General features: G+C 43.3%; 1 protein-coding gene across 1 annotated transcript in view; it reads right to left on the reverse strand.

The window, feature by feature from the left end:
* Window positions 1-21,334, reverse strand: part of LOC137311238 (antigen peptide transporter 1-like) — a gene marked incomplete at its 3' end in the record, with an annotated part of 130,072 nt that overhangs the window by 45,232 nt on the left and 63,506 nt on the right. Inside the window, exon 9 of the mRNA XM_067978556.1 lies at window positions 20,808-20,981. Coding sequence (XP_067834657.1) covers window positions 20,808-20,981 — 174 coding nt within the window. The remainder of the gene's footprint in view (window positions 1-20,807; window positions 20,982-21,334) is intronic.

The following is a 21,334-nucleotide window of genomic DNA, read 5'->3' on the forward strand; positions in this document are numbered from 1 at the left end:
ATTACACTCTGTTCCTGTGGATTTCACACTGTGTGTATATTACACTCTGTCCCTGTGGATTTCACACTGTGTATATTACACTCTGTCCCTGTGGATTTCACACTGTGTTATTACACTCTGTCCCTGTGGATTTCACACTGTGTATATTACACTCTGTCCCTGTGGATTTCACACTGTGTTATTACACTCTGTCCCTGTGGATTTCACACTGTGTATATTACACTCTGTCCCTGTGGATTTCACACTGTGTTATTACACTCTGTCCCTGTGGATTTCACACTGTGTTATTACACTCTGTCCCTGTGGATTTCACACTGTGTATATTACACTCTGTCCCTGTGGATTTCACACTGTGTTATTACACTCTGTCCCTGTGGATTTCACACTGTGTTATTACACTCTGTCCCTGTGGATTTCACACTGTGTTATTACACTCTGTCCCTGTGGATTTCACACTGTGTTATTACACTCTGTCCCTGTGGATTTCACACTGTGTATATTACACTCTGTCCCTGTGGATTTCACACTGTGTTATTACACTCTGTCCCTGTGGATTTCACACTGTGTATATTACACTCTGTCCCTGTGGATTTCACACTGTGTATATTGCACTCTGTCCCTGTGGATTTCACACTGTGTTATTACACTCTGTCCCTGTGGATTTCACACTGTGTTATTACACTCTGTCCCTGTGGATTTCACACTGTGTTATTACACTCCGTCCCTGTGGATTTCACACTGTGTATATTACACTCTGTCCCTGTGGATTTCACACTGTGTTATTACACTCTGTCCCTGTGGATTTCACACTGTGTTATTACACTCTGTCCCTGTGGATTTCACACTGTGTATATTACACTCTGTCCCTGTGGATTTCACACTGTGTTATTACACTCTGTCCCTGTGGATTTCACACTGTGTATATTACACTCTGTCCCTGTGGATTTCACACTGTGTTATTACACTCTGTCGCTGTGGATTTCACACTGTGTGCATATTACACTCTGTCCCTGTGGATTTCACACTGTGTTATTACACTCTGTCGCTGTGGATTTCACACTGTGTATATTACACTCTGTCCCTGTGGATTTCACACTGTGTTATTACACTCTGTCCCTGTGGATTTCACACTGTGTATATTACACTCTGTCCCTGTGGATTTCACACTGTGTTATTAAACTCTGTCCCTGTGGATTTCACACTGTGCATATTACAATCTGTCCCTGTGGATTTCACACTGTGTTATTACACTCTGTCGCTGTGGATTTCACACTGTGTTATTACACTCTGTCCCTGTGGATTTCACACTGTGTATATTACACTCTGTCCCTGTGGATTTCACACTGTGTATATTATACTCTGTCCCTGTGGATTTCACACTGTGTTATTACACTCTGTCCCTGTGGATTTCACACTGTGCATATTACAATCTGTCCCTGTGGATTTCACACTGTGTTATTACACTCTGTCGCTGTGGATTTCACACTGTGTGTATATTACACTCTGTCCCTGTGGATTTCACACTGTGTATATTACACTCTGTCCCTGTGGATTTCACACTGTGTATATCATACTCTGTCCCTGTGGATTTCACACTGTGTATATTACACTCTGTCCCTGTGGATTTCACACTGTGTATATTACACTCTGTCCCTGTGGATTTCACACTGTGTATATTACACTCTGTCCCTGTGGATTTCACACTGTGTATATTACACTCTGTCCCTGTGGATTTCACACTGTGTGTATTACACTCTGTCCCTGTGGATTTCACACTGTGTTATTACACTCTGTCCCTGTGGATTTCACACTGTGTTATTACACTCTGTCCCTGTGGATTTCACACTGTGTATATTACAAACTGTCCCTGTGGATTTCACACTGTGTATATTACACTCTGTCCCTGTGGATTTCACACTGTGTATATTACAAACTGTCCCTGTGGATTTCACACTGTGTATATTACAAACTGTCCCTGTGGATTTCACACTGTGTTATTACACTCTGTCCCTGTGGATTTCACACTGTGTTATTACACTCTGTCCCTGTGGATTTCACACTGTGTATATCACACTCTGTCCCTGTGGATTTCACACTGTGTTATTACACTCTGTCCCTGTGGATTTCACACTGTGTATATTACACTCTGTCCCTGTGGATTTCACACTGTGTATATTACAAACTGTCCCTGTGGATTTCACACTGTGTATATTACAAACTGTCCCTGTGGATTTCACACTGTGTTATTACACTCTGTCCCTGTGGATTTCACACTGTGTTATTACACTCTGTCCCTGTGGATTTCACACTGTGTTATTGCACTCTGTCCCTGTGGATTTCACACTGTGTATATCACACTCTGTCCCTGTGGATTTCACACTGTGTTATTACACTCTGTCCCTGTGGATTTCACACTGTGTATATTACACTCTGTCCCTGTGGATTTCACACTGTGTATATTACACTCTGTCCCTGTGGATTTCACACTGTGTATATCACACTCTGTCCCTGTGGATTTCACACTGTGTATATTACACTCTGTCCCTGTGGATTTCACACTGTGTATATTACACTCTGTCCCTGTGGATTTCACACAGTGTTATTACACTCTGTCCCTGTGGATTTCACACTGTGTATATTGCACTCTGTCCCTGTGGATTTCACACTGTGTATATTACACTCTGTCCCTGTGGATTTCACACTGTGTTATTACACTCTGTCCCTGTGGATTTCACACTGTGTGTATATTACACTCTGTCCCTGTGGATTTCACACTGTGTATATTGCACTCTGTCCCTGTGGATTTCACACTGTGTTATTACACTCTGTCCCTGTGGATTTCACAATGTGTGTATATTACACTCTGTCCCTGTGGATTTCACACTGTGTTTATTGCACTCTGTCCCTGTGGATTTCACACTGTGTTATTACACTCTGTCCCTGTGGATTTCACACTGTGTTATTGCACTCTGTCCCTGTGGATTTCACACAGTGTTATTACACTCTGTCCCTGTGGATTTCACACTGTGTGTATATTACACTCTGTCCCTGTGGATTTCACACTGTGTATATTACACTCTGTCCCTGTGGATTTCACACTGTGTTATTACACTCTGTCCCTGTGGATTTCACACTGTGTTATTACACTCTGTCCCTGTGGATTTCACACTGTGTTATTACACTCTGTCCCTGTGGATTTCACACTGTGTTATGACACTCTGTCCCTGTGGATTTCACACTGTGTTATTACACTCTGTCCCTGTGGATTTCACACTGTGTATATTACACTCTGTCCCTGTGGATTTCACACTGTGTTATTACACTCTGTCCCTGTGGATTTCACACTGTGTATATTACACTCTGTCCCTGTGGATTTCACACTGTGTTATTACACTCTGTCCCTGTGGATTTCACACTGTGTTATTACACTCTGTCCCTGTGGATTTCACACTGTGTGTATAGAATCATAGAAGAATCATAGAAGTTACAACATGGAAACAGGCCCTTCGGCCCAACATGTCCATGTCGCCCAGTTTATACCACTGAGCTAGTCCCAATTGCCTGCACTTGGCCCATATCCCTCGATACCCATCTTCCCCATGTAACTGTCCAAATGCTTTTTAAAAGACAAAATTGTACCCGCCTCTACTACTGCCTCTGGCAGCTCGTTCCAGACACTCACCACCCTTTGAGTGAAAAAATTGCCCCTCTGGATCCTTTTGTATCTCTCCCCTCTCACCTTAAATCTGTGCCCCCTCGTTGTAGACTCCCCTACCTTTGGGAAAAGATTTTGACTATCGACCTTATCTATGCCCCTCATTATTTTATAGACTTCTATAAGATCACCCCTTAACCTCCTACTCTCCAGGGAATAAAGTCCCAGACTGTCTAACCTCTCCCTGTAAGTCAAACCATCAAGTCCCGGTAGCATCCTAGTAAATCTTTTCTGCACTCTTTCTAGTTTAATAATATCCTTTCTATAATAGGGTGACCAGAACTGTACACAGTACTCCAAGTGTGGCCTCACCAATGCCCTGTACAACTTCAACAAGACATCCCAACTCCTGCATTCAATGTTCTGACCAATGAAACCAAGCATGCTGAATGCCTTCTTCACCACCCTATCCACCTGTGACTCCACTTTCAAGGAGCTATGAATCTGTACTCCTAGATCTCTTTGTTCTATAACTCTCCCCAACGCCCTACCATTAACGGAGTAGGTCCTGGCCCGATTCGATCTACCAAAATGCATCACCTCACATTTATCTAAATTAAACTCCATATGCCATTCATCGGCCCACTGGCCCAATTTATCAAGATCCCGTTGCAATCCTAGATAACCTTCTTCACTGTCCACAATGCCACCAATCTTGGTGTCATCTGCAAACTTACTAACCATGCCTCCTAAATTCTCATCCAAATCATTAATATAAATAACAAATAACAGCGGACCCAGCACCGATCCCTGAGGCACACCGCTGGACACAGGCATCCAGTTTGAAAAACAACCCTCGACAACCACCCTCTGTCTTCTGTCGTCAAGCCAATTTTGTATCCAATTGGCTACCTCACCTTGGATCCCATGAGATTTAACCTTATGTAACAACCTACCATGCGGTACCTTGTCAAATGCTTTGCTGAAGTCCATGTAGACCACGTCTACTGCACAGCCCTCATCTATCTTCTTGGTTACCCCTTCAAAAAACTCAATCAAATTCGTGAGACATGATTTTCCTCTCACAAAACCATGCTGACTGTTCCTAATTAGTCCCTGCCTCTCCAAATGCCTGTAGATTCTGTCCCTCAGAATACCCTCTAACAACTTACCCACTACAGATGTCAGGCTCACTGGTCTGTAGTTCCCAGGCTTTTCCCTGCCGCCCTTCTTAAACAAAGGCACAACATTTGCTACCCTCCAATCTTCAGGCACCTCACCTGTAGCGGTGGATGATTCAAATATCTCTGCTAGGGGACCCGCAATTTCCTCCCTAACCTCCCATAACGTCCTGGGATACATTTCATCAGGTCCCGGAGATTTATCTACCTTGATGCGCGTTAAGACTTCCAGCACCTCCCTCTCTGTAATATGTACACTCCTCAAGACATCACTATTTATTTCCCCAAGTTCCCTAACATCCATGCCTTTCTCAACCGTAAATACCGAAATGAAATATTCATTCAGGATCTCACCCATCTCTTGTGGTTCCGCACATAGATGACCTTGTTGATCCTTAAGAGGCCCTACTCTCTCCCTTGTTACCCTTTTGCCCTTTATGTATTTGTAGAAGCTCTTTGGATTCACCTTTGCCTGATCTGCCAAAGCAATCTCATATCCCCTTTTTGCCCTCCTGATTTCTCTCTTAACTCTACTCCGGCAATCTCTATACTCTTCAAGGGATCCACTTGATCCCAGCTGCCTATGCATGTCATATGCCTCCTTCTTATTTTTGACTAGTGCCTCAATCTCCCGAGTCATCCAAGGTTCCCTACTTCTACCAGCCTTGCCCTTCACTTTATAAGGAATGTGCTTACACTGAACCCTGGTTAACACACTTTTGAAAGCCTCCCACTTACCAGACGTCCCTTTGCCTGCCAACAGACTCTCCCAATCAACTTCTGAAAGTTCCTGTCTAATACCATCAAAATTGGCCTTTCCCCAATTTAGAATTTTAACTTTTGGGCCAGACCTATCCTTCTCCATAGCTATCTTAAAACTAATGGAATTATGATCACTGGTCCCAAAGTGATCCCTCACTAACACTTCTGTCACCTGCCCTTCCTTATTTCCCAAGAGGAGGTCAAGTTTTGCCCCCTCTCTAGTCGGGCCATCCACATACTGAATGAGAAATTCCTCCTGAATACACTCAACAAATTTCTCTCCATCCAAGCCCCTAATGCTATGGCTGTCCCAGTCAATGTTGGGAAAGTTAAAGTCCCCTACTATTACCACCCTATTTTTCTTGCAGCTGTCTGTAATCTCCTTACATATTTGCTCCTCAATTTCCCGTTGACTATTTGGGGGTCTGTAGTACAATCCTATCAAAGTGATCTCTCCCTTCTTATTTTTCAGTTCTACCCATATGGACTCAGTGGGCGAACCCTCGGATATATCCCCTCTCACTACTGCCGTGATGTTCTCCCTAATCAAGAACGCAACTCCCCCTCCTCTCTTACCTCCTGCTCTATCTTTCCTATAGCATCTGTACCCTGGAACATTGAGCTGCCAGTCCTGCCCCTCCCTTAGCCATGTTTCAGTAATAGCTATAACATCCCAGTCCCATGTACCCATCCATGCCCTGAGTTCATCTGCCTTGCCCATCAGACTTCTTGCATTGAAATAAATGCAGTTTAATCTAGTCTTCCCTTGGTCTTTGCCCTGCTTTCTCAGACCATCTGTCCGGTCATGTTCTGTACACTCTCCCTTACTGCCTTTTGTTTCTGTCACCACTTTATTTCCCACTGACTTCCTGCATCGGTTCCCATCCCCCTGCCACATTAGTTTAAACCCTCCCCAACAGCACTAGCAAACACTCCCCCTAGGACATTGGTTCCAGTCCTGCCCAGATGCAGACCGTCCAATTTGTACTGGTCCCACCTCCCCCAGAACCGGTTCCAATGGCCCAGGAATTTGAATCCCTCCCTCTTGCACCATCTCTCAAGCCACGTATTCATCTTAGCTATCCTGTCATTCCTACTCTGACTAACCCGTGGCACTGGTAGCAATCCTGAGATTACTACCTTTGAGGTCCTACTCTTTAGTTCAACTCCTAACTCCCTAAATTCAGCTTGTAGGACCTCATCCTGTTTTTTACCTATATCGTTGGTGCCTATATGCACCACGACAACTGGCTGTTCACCCTCCCCCTCCAGAATGTCCTGCAGCCGCTCCGAGACATCCTTGACCCTTGCACCAGGGAGGCAACATACCATCCTGGAGTCTCGGTTGCGTCCGCAGAAACGCCTGTCTATTCCCCTTACAATCGAGTCCCCTATCACTATAGCTCTGCCACTCTTTTTCCTGCCCTCCTGTGCAGCAGAGCCAGCCACGGTGCCATGAACCTGGCCACTGCCACCTTCCCCTGGTGAGCCATCTCCGCCAACAGTATCCAAAACGGTATACCTGTTTTGGAGGGAGATGACCGCAGGGGACCCCTGCACTGCCTTCCTACTCTTCCTCTGTCTGTTGGTCACCCATTCACTATCTCCCTCAGTAATTTTTATCTGCGGTGTGACCAACTCACTGAACGTGCTATCCACGACTTTCTCAGCATCGCGGATGCTCCAAAGTGAGTCCATCCGCAGCTCCAGAGCCGTCAAGCGGTCAAACAATAGCTGCAGCTGGACACACTTCCCGCAGGTGAAGGAATCAGGGATACAGGAAGGATACACTCTGTCCCTGTGGATTTCACACTGTGTATATTACACTCTGTCCCTGTGGATTTCACACTGTGTTATTACACTCTGTCCCTGTGGATTTCACACTGTGTATATTACACTCTGTCCCTGTGGATTTCACACTGTGTTATTACACTCTGTCCCTGTGGATTTCACACTGTGTATATTACACTCTGTCCCTGTGGATTTCACACTGTGTTATTACACTCTGTCCCTGTGGATTTCACACTGTGTTATTACACTCTGTCCCTGTGGATTTCACACTGTGTATATTACACTCTGTCCCTGTGGATTTCACACTGTGTTATTACACTCTGTCCCTGTGGATTTCACACTGTGTTATTACACTCTGTCCCTGTGGATTTCACACTGTGTTATTACACTCTGTCCCTGTGGATTTCACACTGTGTTATTACACTCTGTCCCTGTGGATTTCACACTGTGTATATTACACTCTGTCCCTGTGGATTTCACACTGTGTTATTACACTCTGTCCCTGTGGATTTCACACTGTGTATATTACACTCTGTCCCTGTGGATTTCACACTGTGTATATTGCACTCTGTCCCTGTGGATTTCACACTGTGTTATTACACTCTGTCCCTGTGGATTTCACACTGTGTTATTACACTCTGTCCCTGTGGATTTCACACTGTGTTATTACACTCCGTCCCTGTGGATTTCACACTGTGTATATTACACTCTGTCCCTGTGGATTTCACACTGTGTTATTACACTCTGTCCCTGTGGATTTCACACTGTGTTATTACACTCTGTCCCTGTGGATTTCACACTGTGTATATTACACTCTGTCCCTGTGGATTTCACACTGTGTTATTACACTCTGTCCCTGTGGATTTCACACTGTGTATATTACACTCTGTCCCTGTGGATTTCACACTGTGTTATTACACTCTGTCGCTGTGGATTTCACACTGTGTGTATATTACACTCTGTCCCTGTGGATTTCACACTGTGTTATTACACTCTGTCGCTGTGGATTTCACACTGTGTATATTACACTCTGTCCCTGTGGATTTCACACTGTGTTATTACACTCTGTCCCTGTGGATTTCACACTGTGTATATTACACTCTGTCCCTGTGGATTTCACACTGTGCATATTACACTCTGTCCCTGTGGATTTCACACTGTGTTATTACACTCTGTCCCTGTGGATTTCACACTGTGCATATTACAATCTGTCCCTGTGGATTTCACACTGTGTTATTACACTCTGTCGCTGTGGATTTCACACTGTGTGTATATTGCACTCTGTCCCTGTGGATTTCACACTGTGTATATTACACTCTGTCCCTGTGGATTTCACACTGTGCATATTATACTCTGTCCCTGTGGATTTCACACTGTGTATATTACACTCTGTCCCTGTGGATTTCACACTGTGTATATTACACTCTGTCCCTGTGGATTTCACACTGTGTATATTACACTCTGTCCCTGTGGATTTCACACTGTGTTATTACACTCTGTCCCTGTGGATTTCACACTGTGTTATTACACTCTGTCCCTGTGGATTTCACACTGTGTATATTACAAACTGTCCCTGTGGATTTCACACTGTGTATATTACACTCTGTCCCTGTGGATTTCACACTGTGTATATTACAAACTGTCCCTGTGGATTTCACACTGTGTATATTACAAACTGTCCCTGTGGATTTCACACTGTGTTATTACACTCTGTCCCTGTGGATTTCACACTGTGTTATTACACTCTGTCCCTGTGGATTTCACACTGTGTATATCACACTCTGTCCCTGTGGATTTCACACTGTGTTATTACACTCTGTCCCTGTGGATTTCACACTGTGTATATTACACTCTGTCCCTGTGGATTTCACACTGTGTATATTACAAACTGTCCCTGTGGATTTCACACTGTGTATATTACAAACTGTCCCTGTGGATTTCACACTGTGTTATTACACTCTGTCCCTGTGGATTTCACACTGTGTTATTACACTCTGTCCCTGTGGATTTCACACTGTGTTATTACACTCTGTCCCTGTGGATTTCACACTGTGTATATCACACTCTGTCCCTGTGGATTTCACACTGTGTTATCACACTCTGTCCCTGTGGATTTCACACTGTGTATATTACACTCTGTCCCTGTGGATTTCACACTGTGTATATTACACTCTGTCCCTGTGGATTTCACACTGTGTATATTACAAACTGTCCCTGTGGATTTCACACTGTGTATATTACACTCTGTCCCTGTGGATTTCACACTGTGTATATGACAAACTGTCCCTGTGGATTTCACACTGTGTATATTACACTCTGTCCCTGTGGATTTCACACTGTGTATATTACAAACTGTCCCTGTGGATTTCACACTGTGTTATTACACTCTGTCCCTGTGGATTTCACACTGTGTTATTACACTCTGTCCCTGTGGATTTCACACTGTGTATATTACACTCTGTCCCTGTGGATTTCACACTGTGTATATTACACTCTGTCCCTGTGGATTTCACACTGTGTTATTACACTCTGTCCCTGTGGATTTCACACTGTGTATATTACACTCTGTCCCTGTGGATTTCACACTGTGTATATTACACTCTGTCCCTGTGGATTTCACACTGTGTTATTACACTCTGTCCCTGTGGATTTCACACTGTGTTATTACACTCTGTCCCTGTGGATTTCACACTCTGTATATTACACTCTGTCCCTGTGGATTTCACACTGTGTTATTACACGCTGTCCCTGTAGATTTCACACTGTGTATATTACACTCTGTCCCTGTGGATTTCACACTGTGTTATTACACTCTGTCCCTGTGGATTTCACACTGTGTTATTACACTCTGTCCCTGTGGATTTCACACTGTGTATATGACACTCTGTCCCTGTGGATTTCACACTGTGTCTATTACACTCTGTCCCTGTGGATTTCACACTGTGTTATTACACTCTGTCCCTGTGGATTTCACACTGTGTTATTACACTCTGTCCCTGTGGATTTCACACTGTCTATATTACACTCTGTCCCTGTGGATTTCACACTGTGTATATTACACTCTGTCCCTGTGGATTTCACACTGTCTATATTACACTCTTTCCCTGTGGATTTCACACTGTGTTATTACACTCTGTCCCTGTGGATTTCACACTGTGTTATTACACTCTGTCCCTGTGGATTTCACACTGTGTATATTACACTCTGTCCCTGTGGATTTCACACTGTGTATATTACACTCTGTCCCTGTGGATTTCACACTGTGTGTATTACACTCTGTCCCTGTGGATTTCACACTGTGTTATTACACTCTGTCCCTGTGGATTTCACACTGTGTTATTGCACTCTGTCCCTGTGGATTTCACACTGTGTATATTACACTCTGTCCCTGTGGATTTCACACTGTGTATATTACACTCTGTCCCTGTGGATTTCACACTGTGTATATCACACTCTGTCCCTGTGGATTTCACACTGTCTATATCACACTCTGTCCCTGTGGATTTCACACTGTGTATATCACACTCTGTCCCTGTGGATTTCACACTGTCTATATCACACTCTGTCCCTGTGGATTTCACACTGTGTATATTACACTCTGTCCCTCTGGATTTCACACTGTGTATATTACACTCTGTCCCTGTGGATTTCACACTGTGTTATTACACTCTGTCCCTGTGGATTTCACACTGTGTATATCACACTCTGTCCCTGTGGATTTCACACTGTGTATATTACACTCTGTCCCTGTGGATTTCACACTGTGTATATTACACTCTGTCCCTGTGGATTTCACACTGTGTTATTACACTCTGTCCCTGTGGATTTCACACTGTGTATATTACACTCTGTCCCTGTGGATTTCACACTGTGTATATTACACTCTGTCCCTGTGGATTTCACACTGTGTTATTACACTCTGTCCCTGTGGATTTCACACCGTGTATATTACACTCTGTCCCTGTGGATTTCACACTCTGTATATTACACTCTGTCCCTGTGGATTTCACACTGTGTTATTACACTCTGTCCCTGTGGATTTCACACTGTGTTATTACACTCTGTCCCTGTGGATTTCACACTCTGTATATTACACTCTGTCCCTGTGGATTTCACACTGTGTTATTACACTCTGTCCCTGTCGATTTCACACTGTGTATATTGCACTCTGTCCCTGTGGATTTCACACTGTGTTATTACACTCTGTCCCTGTGGATTTCACACTGTGTTATTACACTCTGTCCCTGTGGATTTCACACTGTGTATATTACACTCTGTCCCTGTGGATTTCACACTGTGTCTATTACACTCTGTCCCTGTGGATTTCACACTGTGTTATTACACTCTGTCCCTGTGGATTTCACACTGTGTTATTACACTCTGTCCCTGTGGATTTCACACTGTCTATATTACACTCTGTCCCTGTGGATTTCACACTGTGTATATTACACTCTGTCCCTGTGGATTTCACACTGTCTATATTACACTCTTTCCCTGTGGATTTCACACTGTGTTATTACACTCTGTCCCTGTGGATTTCACACTGTGTTATTACACTCTGTCCCTGTGGATTTCACACTGTGTATATTACACTCTGTCCCTGTGGATTTCACACTGTGTATATTACACTCTGTCCCTGTGGATTTCACACTGTGTGTATTACACTCTGTCCCTGTGGATTTCACACTGTGTTATTACACTCTGTCCCTGTGGATTTCACACTGTGTTATTGCACTCTGTCCCTGTGGATTTCACACTGTGCATATTACACTCTGTCCCTGTGGATTTCACACTGTGTATATTACACTCTGTCCCTGTGGATTTCACACTGTGTGTATCACACTCTGTCCCTGTGGATTTCACACTGTCTATATCACACTCTGTCCCTGTGGATTTCACACTGTGTATATTACACTCTGTCCCTCTGGATTTCACACTGTGTATATTACACTCTGTCCCTGTGGATTTCACACTGTGTTATTACACTCTGTCCCTGTGGATTTCACACTGTGTATATCACACTCTGTCCCTGTGGATTTCACAATGTGTATATTACACTCTGTCCCTGTGGATTTCACACTGTGTTATTACACTCTGTCCCTGTGGATTTCACACTGTGTATATTACACTCTGTCCCTGTGGATTTCACACTGTGTTATTACACTCTGTCCCTGTGGATTTCACACTGTGTTATTACACTCTGTCCCTGTGGATTTCACACTGTGTTATTACACTCTGTCCCTGTGGATTTCACACTGTGTATATTACACTCTGTCCCTGTGGATTTCACACTGTGTATATTACACTCTGTCCCTGTGGATTTCACACTGTGTGTATATTACACTCTGTCCCTGTGGATTTCACACTGTGTTATTACACTCTGTCCCTGTGGATTTCACACTGTGTTATTACACTCTGTCCCTGTGGATTTCACACTGTGTTATTGCACTCTGTCCCTGTGGATTTCACACTGTGTATATTACACTCTGTCCCTGTGGATTTCACACTGTGTTATTACACTCTGTCCCTGTGGATTTCACACTGTGTTATTACACTCTGTCCCTGTGGATTTCACACTGTGTTATTACACTCTGTCCCTGTGGATTTCACACTGTGTATATTACACTCTGTCCCTGTGGATTTCACACTGTGTATATTACACTCTGTCCCTGTGGATTTCACACTGTGTATATTACACTCTGTCCCTGTGGATTTCACACTGTGTTATTACACTCTGTCCCTGTGGATTTCACACTGTGTTATTACACTCTGTCCCTGTGGATTTCACACTGTGTTATTACACTCTGTCCCTGTGGATTTCACACTGTGTATATTACACTCTGTCCCTGTGGATTTCACACTGTGTATATTACACTCTGTCCCTGTGGATTTCACACTGTATGCATATTATACTCTGTCCCTGTGGATTTCACACTGTGTTATTGCATTCTGTCCCTGTGGATTTCACACTGTGTATATTACACTCTGTCCCTGTGGATTTCACACTGTGTTATTACACTCTGTCCCTGTGGATTTCACACTGTGTATATTACACTCTGTCCCTGTGGATTTCACACTGTGTATATTACACTCTGTCCCTGTGGATTTCACACTGTGTATATTACACTCTGTCCCTGTGGATTTCACACTGTGTATATTACACTCTGTCCCTGTGGATTTCACACTGTGTTATTACACTCTGTCCCTGTGGATTTCACACTGTGTATATTACACTCTGTCCCTGTGGATTTCACACTGTGTATATTACACTCTGTCCCTGTGGATTTCACACTGTGTATATTACACTCTGTCCCTGTGGATTTCACACTGTGTATATTACACTCTGTCCATGTGGATTTCACACTGTGTTATTACACTCTGTCCCTGTGGATTTCACACTGTGTATATTACACTCTGTCCCTGTGGATTTCACACTGTGTTATTACACTCTGTCCCTGTGGATTTCACACTGTGTTATTACACTCTGTCCCTGTGGATTTCACACTGTGTATATCACACTCTGTCCCTGTGGATTTCACACTGTCTATATTACACTCTGTCCCTGTGGATTTCACACTGTGTATATTGCACTCTGTCCCTGTGGATTTCACACTGTGTATATTACACTCTGTCCCTGTGGATTTCACACTGTGTATATTACACTCTGTCCCTGCGGATTTCACACTGTGTATATTACACTCTGTCCCTGTGGATTTCACACTGTGTATATTACACTCTGTCCCTGTGGATTTCACACTGTGTATATTACACTCTGTCCCTGTGGATTTCACACTGCATGTATATTATACTCTGTCCCTGTGGATTTCACACTGTGTTATTGCACTCTGTCCCTGTGGATTTCACACTGTGTATATTACACTCTGTCCCTGTGGATTTCACACTGTGTTATTACACTCTGTCCCTGTGGATTTCACACTGTGTTATTACACTCTGTCCCTGTGGATTTCACACTGTGTATATTATACTCTGTCCCTGTGGATTTCACACTGTGTATATTACACTCTGTCCCTGTGGATTTCACACTGTGTATATTACACTCTGTCCCTGTGGATTTCACACTGTGTTATTACACTCTGTCCCTGTGGATTTCACACTGTGTATATTACACTCTGTCCCTGTGGATTTCACACTGTGTATATTACACTCTGTCCCTGTGGATTTCACACTGTGTATATTACACTCTGTCCCTGTGGATTTCACACTGTGTATATTACACTCTGTCCCTGTGGATTTCACACTGTGTTATTACACTCTGTCCCTGTGGATTTCACACTGTGTATATTACACTCTGTCCCTGTGGATTTCACACTGTGTTATTACACTCTGTCCCTGTGGATTTCACACTGTGTTATTACACTCTGTCCCTGTGGATTTCACACTGTGTATATCACACTCTGTCCCTGTGGATTTCACACTGTCTATATTACACTCTGTCCCTGTGGATTTCACACTGTGTATATTACACTCTGTCCCTGTGGATTTCACACTGTGTATATTACACTCTGTCCCTGTGGATTTCACACTGTGTATATTACACTCTGTCCCTGCGGATTTCACACTGTGTATATTACACTCTGTCCCTGTGGATTTCACACTGTGTATATTACACTCTGTCCCTGTGGATTTCACAAAGTGTATATTACACTCTGTCCCTGTGGATTTCACACTGTGTATATTGCACTCTGTCCCTGTGGATTTCACACTGTGTATATTACACTCTGTCCCTGTGGATGTCACACTGTGTTATTACACTCTGTCCCTGTGGATTTCACACTGTGTTATTACACTCTGTCCCTGTGGATTTCACACTGTGAATATTACACTCTGTCCCTGTGGATTTCACACTGTGTATATTACACTCTGTCCCTGTGGATTTCACACTGTGTATATCACACTCTGTCCCTGTGGATTTCACACTGTGTATATTGCACTCTGTCCCTGTGGATTTCACACTGTGTTATTACACTCTGTCCCTGTGGATTTCACACTGTGTATATTACACTCTGTCCCTGTGGATTTCACACTGTGTTATTGCACTCTGTCCCTGTGGATTTCACACTGTGTTATTACACTCTGTCCCTGTGGATTTCACACTGTGCATATTACACTCTGTCCCTGTGGATTTCACACTGTGTATATTACACTCTGTCCCTGTGGATTTCACACTGTGTATATCACACTCTGTCCCTGTGGATTTCACACTGTCTATATTACACTCTGTCCCTGTGGATTTCACACTGTGTATATTACACTCTGTCCCTGTGGATTTCACACTGTGTGTATATTACACTCTGTACCTGTGGATTTCACACTGTGTATATTACACTCTGTCCCTGTGGATTTCACACTGTGTGTATATTACACTCTGTACCTGTGGATTTCACACTGTCTATATTACACTCTGTCCCTGTGGATTTCACACTGTGTATATTACACTCTGTCCCTGTGGATTTCACACTGTGTGTATATTACACTCTGTACCTGTGGATTTCACACTGTGTATATTACACTCTGTCCCTGTGGATTTCACACTGTGTATATTACACTCTGTCCCTGTGGATTTCACACTGTGTATATTACACTCTGTCCCTGTGGATTTCACACTGTGTTATTACACTCTGTCCCTGTGGATTTCACACTGTGTTATTACACTCTGTCCCTGTGGATTTCACACTGTGTATATTACACTCTGTCCCTGTGAATTTCACACTGTGTATATTACACTCTGTCCCTGTGGATTTCACACTGTGTATATTACACTCTGTCCCTGTGGATTTCACACTGTGTTATTACACTCTGTCCCTGTGGATTTCACACTGTGTTATTACACTCTGTCCCTGTGGATTTCACACTGTGTTATTACACTCTGTCCCTGTGGATTTCACACTGTGTTATTACACTCTGTCCCTGTGGATTTCACACTGTGTTATTACACTCTGTCCCTGTGGATTTCACACTGTGTTATTACACTCTGTCCCTGTGGATTTCACACTGTGTTATTACACTCTGTCCCTGTGGATTTCACACTGTGTTATTACACTCTGTCCCTGTGGATTTCACACTGTGTTATTACACTCTGTCCCTGTGGATTTCACACTGTGTTATTACACTCTGTCCCTGTGGATTTCACACTGTGCATATTACACTTTGTCCCTGTGGATTTCACACTGTGTATATTACACTCTGTCCCTGTGGATTTCACACTGTGTATATTGCACTCTGTCCCTGTGGATTTCACACTGTGTTATTACACTCTGTCCCTGTGGATTTCACACTGTGTTATTACACTCTGTCCCTGTGGATTTCACACTGTGCATATTACACTCTGTCCCTGTGGATTTCACACTGTGTTATTACCCTCTGTCCCTGTGGATTTCACACTGTGTTATTACACTCTGTCCCTGTGGATTTCACACTGTGTATATTACACTCTGTCCCTGTGGATTTCACACTGTGTTATTACACTCTGTCCCTGTGGATTTCACACTGTGTATATTACACTCTGTCCCTGTGGATTTCACACTGTGTTATTACACTCTGTCCCTGTGGATTTCACTCTGTGTATATTACACTCTGTCCCTGTGGATTTCACACTGTGTATATTACACTCTGTCCCTGTGGATTTCACACTGTGTTATTACACTCTGTCCCTGTGGATTTCACACTGTGTTATTACACTCTGTCCCTGTGGATTTCACACTGTGTTATTACACTCTGTCCCTGTGGATTTCACACTGTGTATATTTCACTCTGTCCCTGTGGATTTCACACTGTGTTATTACACTCTGTCCCTGTGGATTTCACACTGTGTATATTACACTCTGTCCCTGTGGATTTCACACTGTGTTATTACACTCTGTCCCTGTGGATTTCACACTGTGTATATTACACTCTGTCCCTGTGGATTTCACACTGTGTATATTACACTCTGTCCCTGTGGATTTCACACTGTGTATATTACACTCTGTCCCTGTGGATTTCACACTGTGTTATTACACTCTGTCCCTGTGGATTTCACACTGTGTATATTACACTCTGTCCCTGTGGATTTCACACTGTGTATATTACACTCTGTCCCTGTGGATTTCACACTGTGTATATTACACTCTGTCCCTGTGGATTTCACACTGTGTATATTACACTCTGTCCCTGTGGATTTCACACTGTGTTATTACACTCTGTCCCTGTGGATTTCACACTGTGTATATTACACTCTGTCCCTGTGGATTTCACACTGTGTATATTACACTCTGTCCCTGTGGATTTCACACTGTGTATATTACACTCTGTCCCTGTGGATTTCACACTGTGTTATTACACTCTGTCCCTGTGGATTTCACACTGTGTATATTACACTCTGTCCCTGTGGATTTCACACTGTGTTATTACACTCTGTCCCTGTGGATTTCACACTGTGTATATTACACTCTGTCCCTGTGGATTTCACACTGTGTATATTACACTCTGTCCCTGTGGATTTCACACTGTGTATATTACACTCTGTCCCTGTGGATTTCACACTGTGTTATTACACTCTGTCCCTGTGGATTTCACACTGTGTATATTACACTCTGTCCCTGTGGATTTCACACTGTGTATATTACACTCTGTCCCTGTGGATTTCACACTGTGTATATTACACTCTGTCCCTGTGGATTTCACACTGTGTTATTACACTCTGTCCCTGTGGATTTCACACTGTGTATATTACACTCTGTCCCTGTGGATTTCACACTGTGTATATTACACTCTGTCCCTGTGGATTTCACACTGTGTATATTACACTCTGTCCCTGTGGATTTCACACTGTGTTATTACACTCTGTCCCTGTGGATTTCACACTGTGTATATTACACTCTGTCCCTGTGGATTTCACACTGTGTTATTGCACTCTGTCCCTGTGGATTTCACACTGTGTATATTACACTCTGTCCCTGTGGATTTCACACTGTGTTATTACACTCTGTCCCTGTGGATTTCACACTGTGTATATGACACTCTGCCCCTGTGGATATTACACTGTGTTATTACACTCTGTCCCTGTGGATTTCACACTGTGTATATTACACTCTGTCCCTGTGGATTTCACACTGTGTATATTACACTCTGTCCCTGTGGATTTCACACTGTGTTATTACACTCTGTCCCTGTGGATTTCACACTGTGTTGTTACACTCTGTCCCTGTGGATTTCACACTCTGTATATTATACTCTGTCCCTGTGGATTTCACACTGTGTATATTACACTCTGTCCCTGTGGATTTCACACTCTGTATATTATACTCTGTCCCTGTGGATTTCACACTCTGTATATTACACTCTGTCCCTGTGGATTTCACACTGTGTGTATATTATACTCTGTCCCTGTGGATTTCACACTGTGTATATTATACTCTGTCCCTGTGGATTTCACACTCTGTATATTACACTCTGTCCCTGTGGATTTCACACTGTGTATATTACACTCTGTCCCTGTGGATTTCACACTGTGTATATTATACTCTGTCCCTGTGGATTTCACACTCTGTATATTATACTCTGTCCCTGTGGATTTCACACTCTGTATATTACACTCTGTCCCTGTGGATTTCACACTGTGTGTATATTATACTCTGTCCCTGTGGATTTCACACTGTGTATATTACACTCTGTCCCTGTGGATTTCACACTCTGTATATTATACTCTGTCCCTGTGGATTTCACACTTTGTATATTACACTCTGTCCCTGTGGATTTCACACTCTGTATATTATACTCTGTCCCTGTGGATTTCACACTGTGTTATTACACTCTGTCCCTGTGGATTTCACACTGTGTATATTACACTCTGTCCCTGTGGATTTCACACTGTGTTATTACACTCTGTCCCTGTGGATTTCACACTCTGTATATTACACTCTGTCCCTGTGGATTTCACACTGTGTTATTACACTCTGTCCCTGTGGATTTCACACTGTGTTATTACACTCTGTCCCTGTGGATTTCACACTGTGTATATTACACTCTGTCCCTGTGGATTTCACACTGTGTTATTACACTCTGTCCCTGTGGATTTCACACTGTGTTATTACACTCTGTCCCTGTGGATTTCACACTGTGTTATTACACTCTGTCCCTGTGGATTTCACACTGTGTATATTTCACTCTGTCCCTGTGGATTTCACACTGTGTTATTACACTCTGTCCCTGTGGATTTCACACTGTGTATATTACACTCTGTCCCTGTGGATTTCACACTGTGTTATTACACTCTGTCCCTGTGGATTTCACACTGTGTATATTACACTCTGTCCCTGTGGATTTCACACTGTGTATATTACACTCTGTCCCTGTGGATTTCACACTGTGTATATTACACTCTGTCCCTGTGGATTTCACACTGTGTTATTACACTCTGTCCCTGTGGATTTCACACTGTGTATATTACACTCTGTCCCTGTGGATTTCACACTGTGTATATTACACTCTGTCCCTGTGGATTTCACACTGTGTATATTACACTCTGTCCCTGTGGATTTCACACTGTGTTATTACACTCTGTCCCTGTGGATTTCACACTGTGTATATTACACTCTGTCCCTGTGGATTTCGCACTCTGTATATTACACTCTGTCCCTGTGGATTTCACACTGTGTATATTACACTCTGTCCCTGTGGATTTCACACTGTGTTATTACACTCTGTCCCTGTGGATTTCACACTGTGTTATTACACTCTGTCCCTGTGGATTTCACACTGTGTTATTACACTCTGTCCCTGTGGATTTCACACTGTGTTATTACACTCTGTCCCTGTGGATTTCACACTGTGTATATTACACTCTGTCCCTGTGGATTTAACACTGTGTTATTACACTCTGTCCCTGTGGATTTCACACTGTGTTATTACACTCTGTCCCTGTGGATTTCACACTGTGTTATTACACTCTGTCCCTGTGGATTTCACACTGTGTTATTGCACTCTGTCCCTGTGGATTTCACACTGTGTTATTACACTCTGTCCCTGTGGATTTCACACTGTGTATATTACACTCTGTCCCTGTGGATTTCACACTGTGTTATTACACTCTGTCCCTGTGGATTTCACACTGTGTATATTACACTCTGTCCCTGTGGATTTCACACTGTGTATATTACACTCTGTCCCTGTGGATTTCACACTGTGTTATTACACTCTGTCCCTGTGGATTTCACACTCTGTATATTACACTCTGTCCCTGTGGATTTCACACTGTGTTATTGCACTCTGTCCCTGTGGATTTCACACTGTGTTATTACACTCTGTCCCTGTGGATTTCACACTGTGTTATTACACTCTGTCCCTGTGGATTTCACACTGTGTATATTACACTCTGTCCCTGTGGATTTCACACTGTGTTATTGCACTCTGTCCCTTACCTTGTTATGATAATATTTGTGCTCGTATTCCTCGATCGGTTTCCCGTCCAGCAGGATCTGCCCTGACTGAGGTTCATAAAACCGCTCCAGGAGACTGACGCAGGTGGTCTTCCCCCCTCCAGAGGGGCCCACCAGGGCAGTGATCTCCCCACCCTTCAGCTCAAAGGACACATTCTGAAAACAAATAGTATCAGATGTTGTTACAAGTTTTGGGTTTGCCTTAAACAGTCTCCTCAGGTCACTCCTGTAAGCGGAAGATAGGAATAGGAGGAGGCCATTCAGCCCCTCGAGCCCGGTCTGCCATTCAATTAGTTCATGGCTGATCTATATCTTAACTCCATTACAAAGAATTTACAGCACAGAAATAGGCCATTTGGTGCAACAGGTCCATGCTGGTGTTTATGCTCCACACGAGCCTCCTCCCTCCCTACTTCATCTCACCCTATCAGCATATCCTTCTGTTCCTTTCTCCCTCATGTGTTTATCCAGCTTCCCCTTAAATGCATCTGTGCTGGTAACTCCATCTC

The sequence above is a fragment of the Heptranchias perlo genome, unplaced genomic scaffold, assembly GCF_035084215.1.
Source record: "Heptranchias perlo isolate sHepPer1 unplaced genomic scaffold, sHepPer1.hap1 HAP1_SCAFFOLD_316, whole genome shotgun sequence".
NCBI classification, from domain to species: domain Eukaryota; kingdom Metazoa; phylum Chordata; class Chondrichthyes; order Hexanchiformes; family Hexanchidae; genus Heptranchias; species Heptranchias perlo.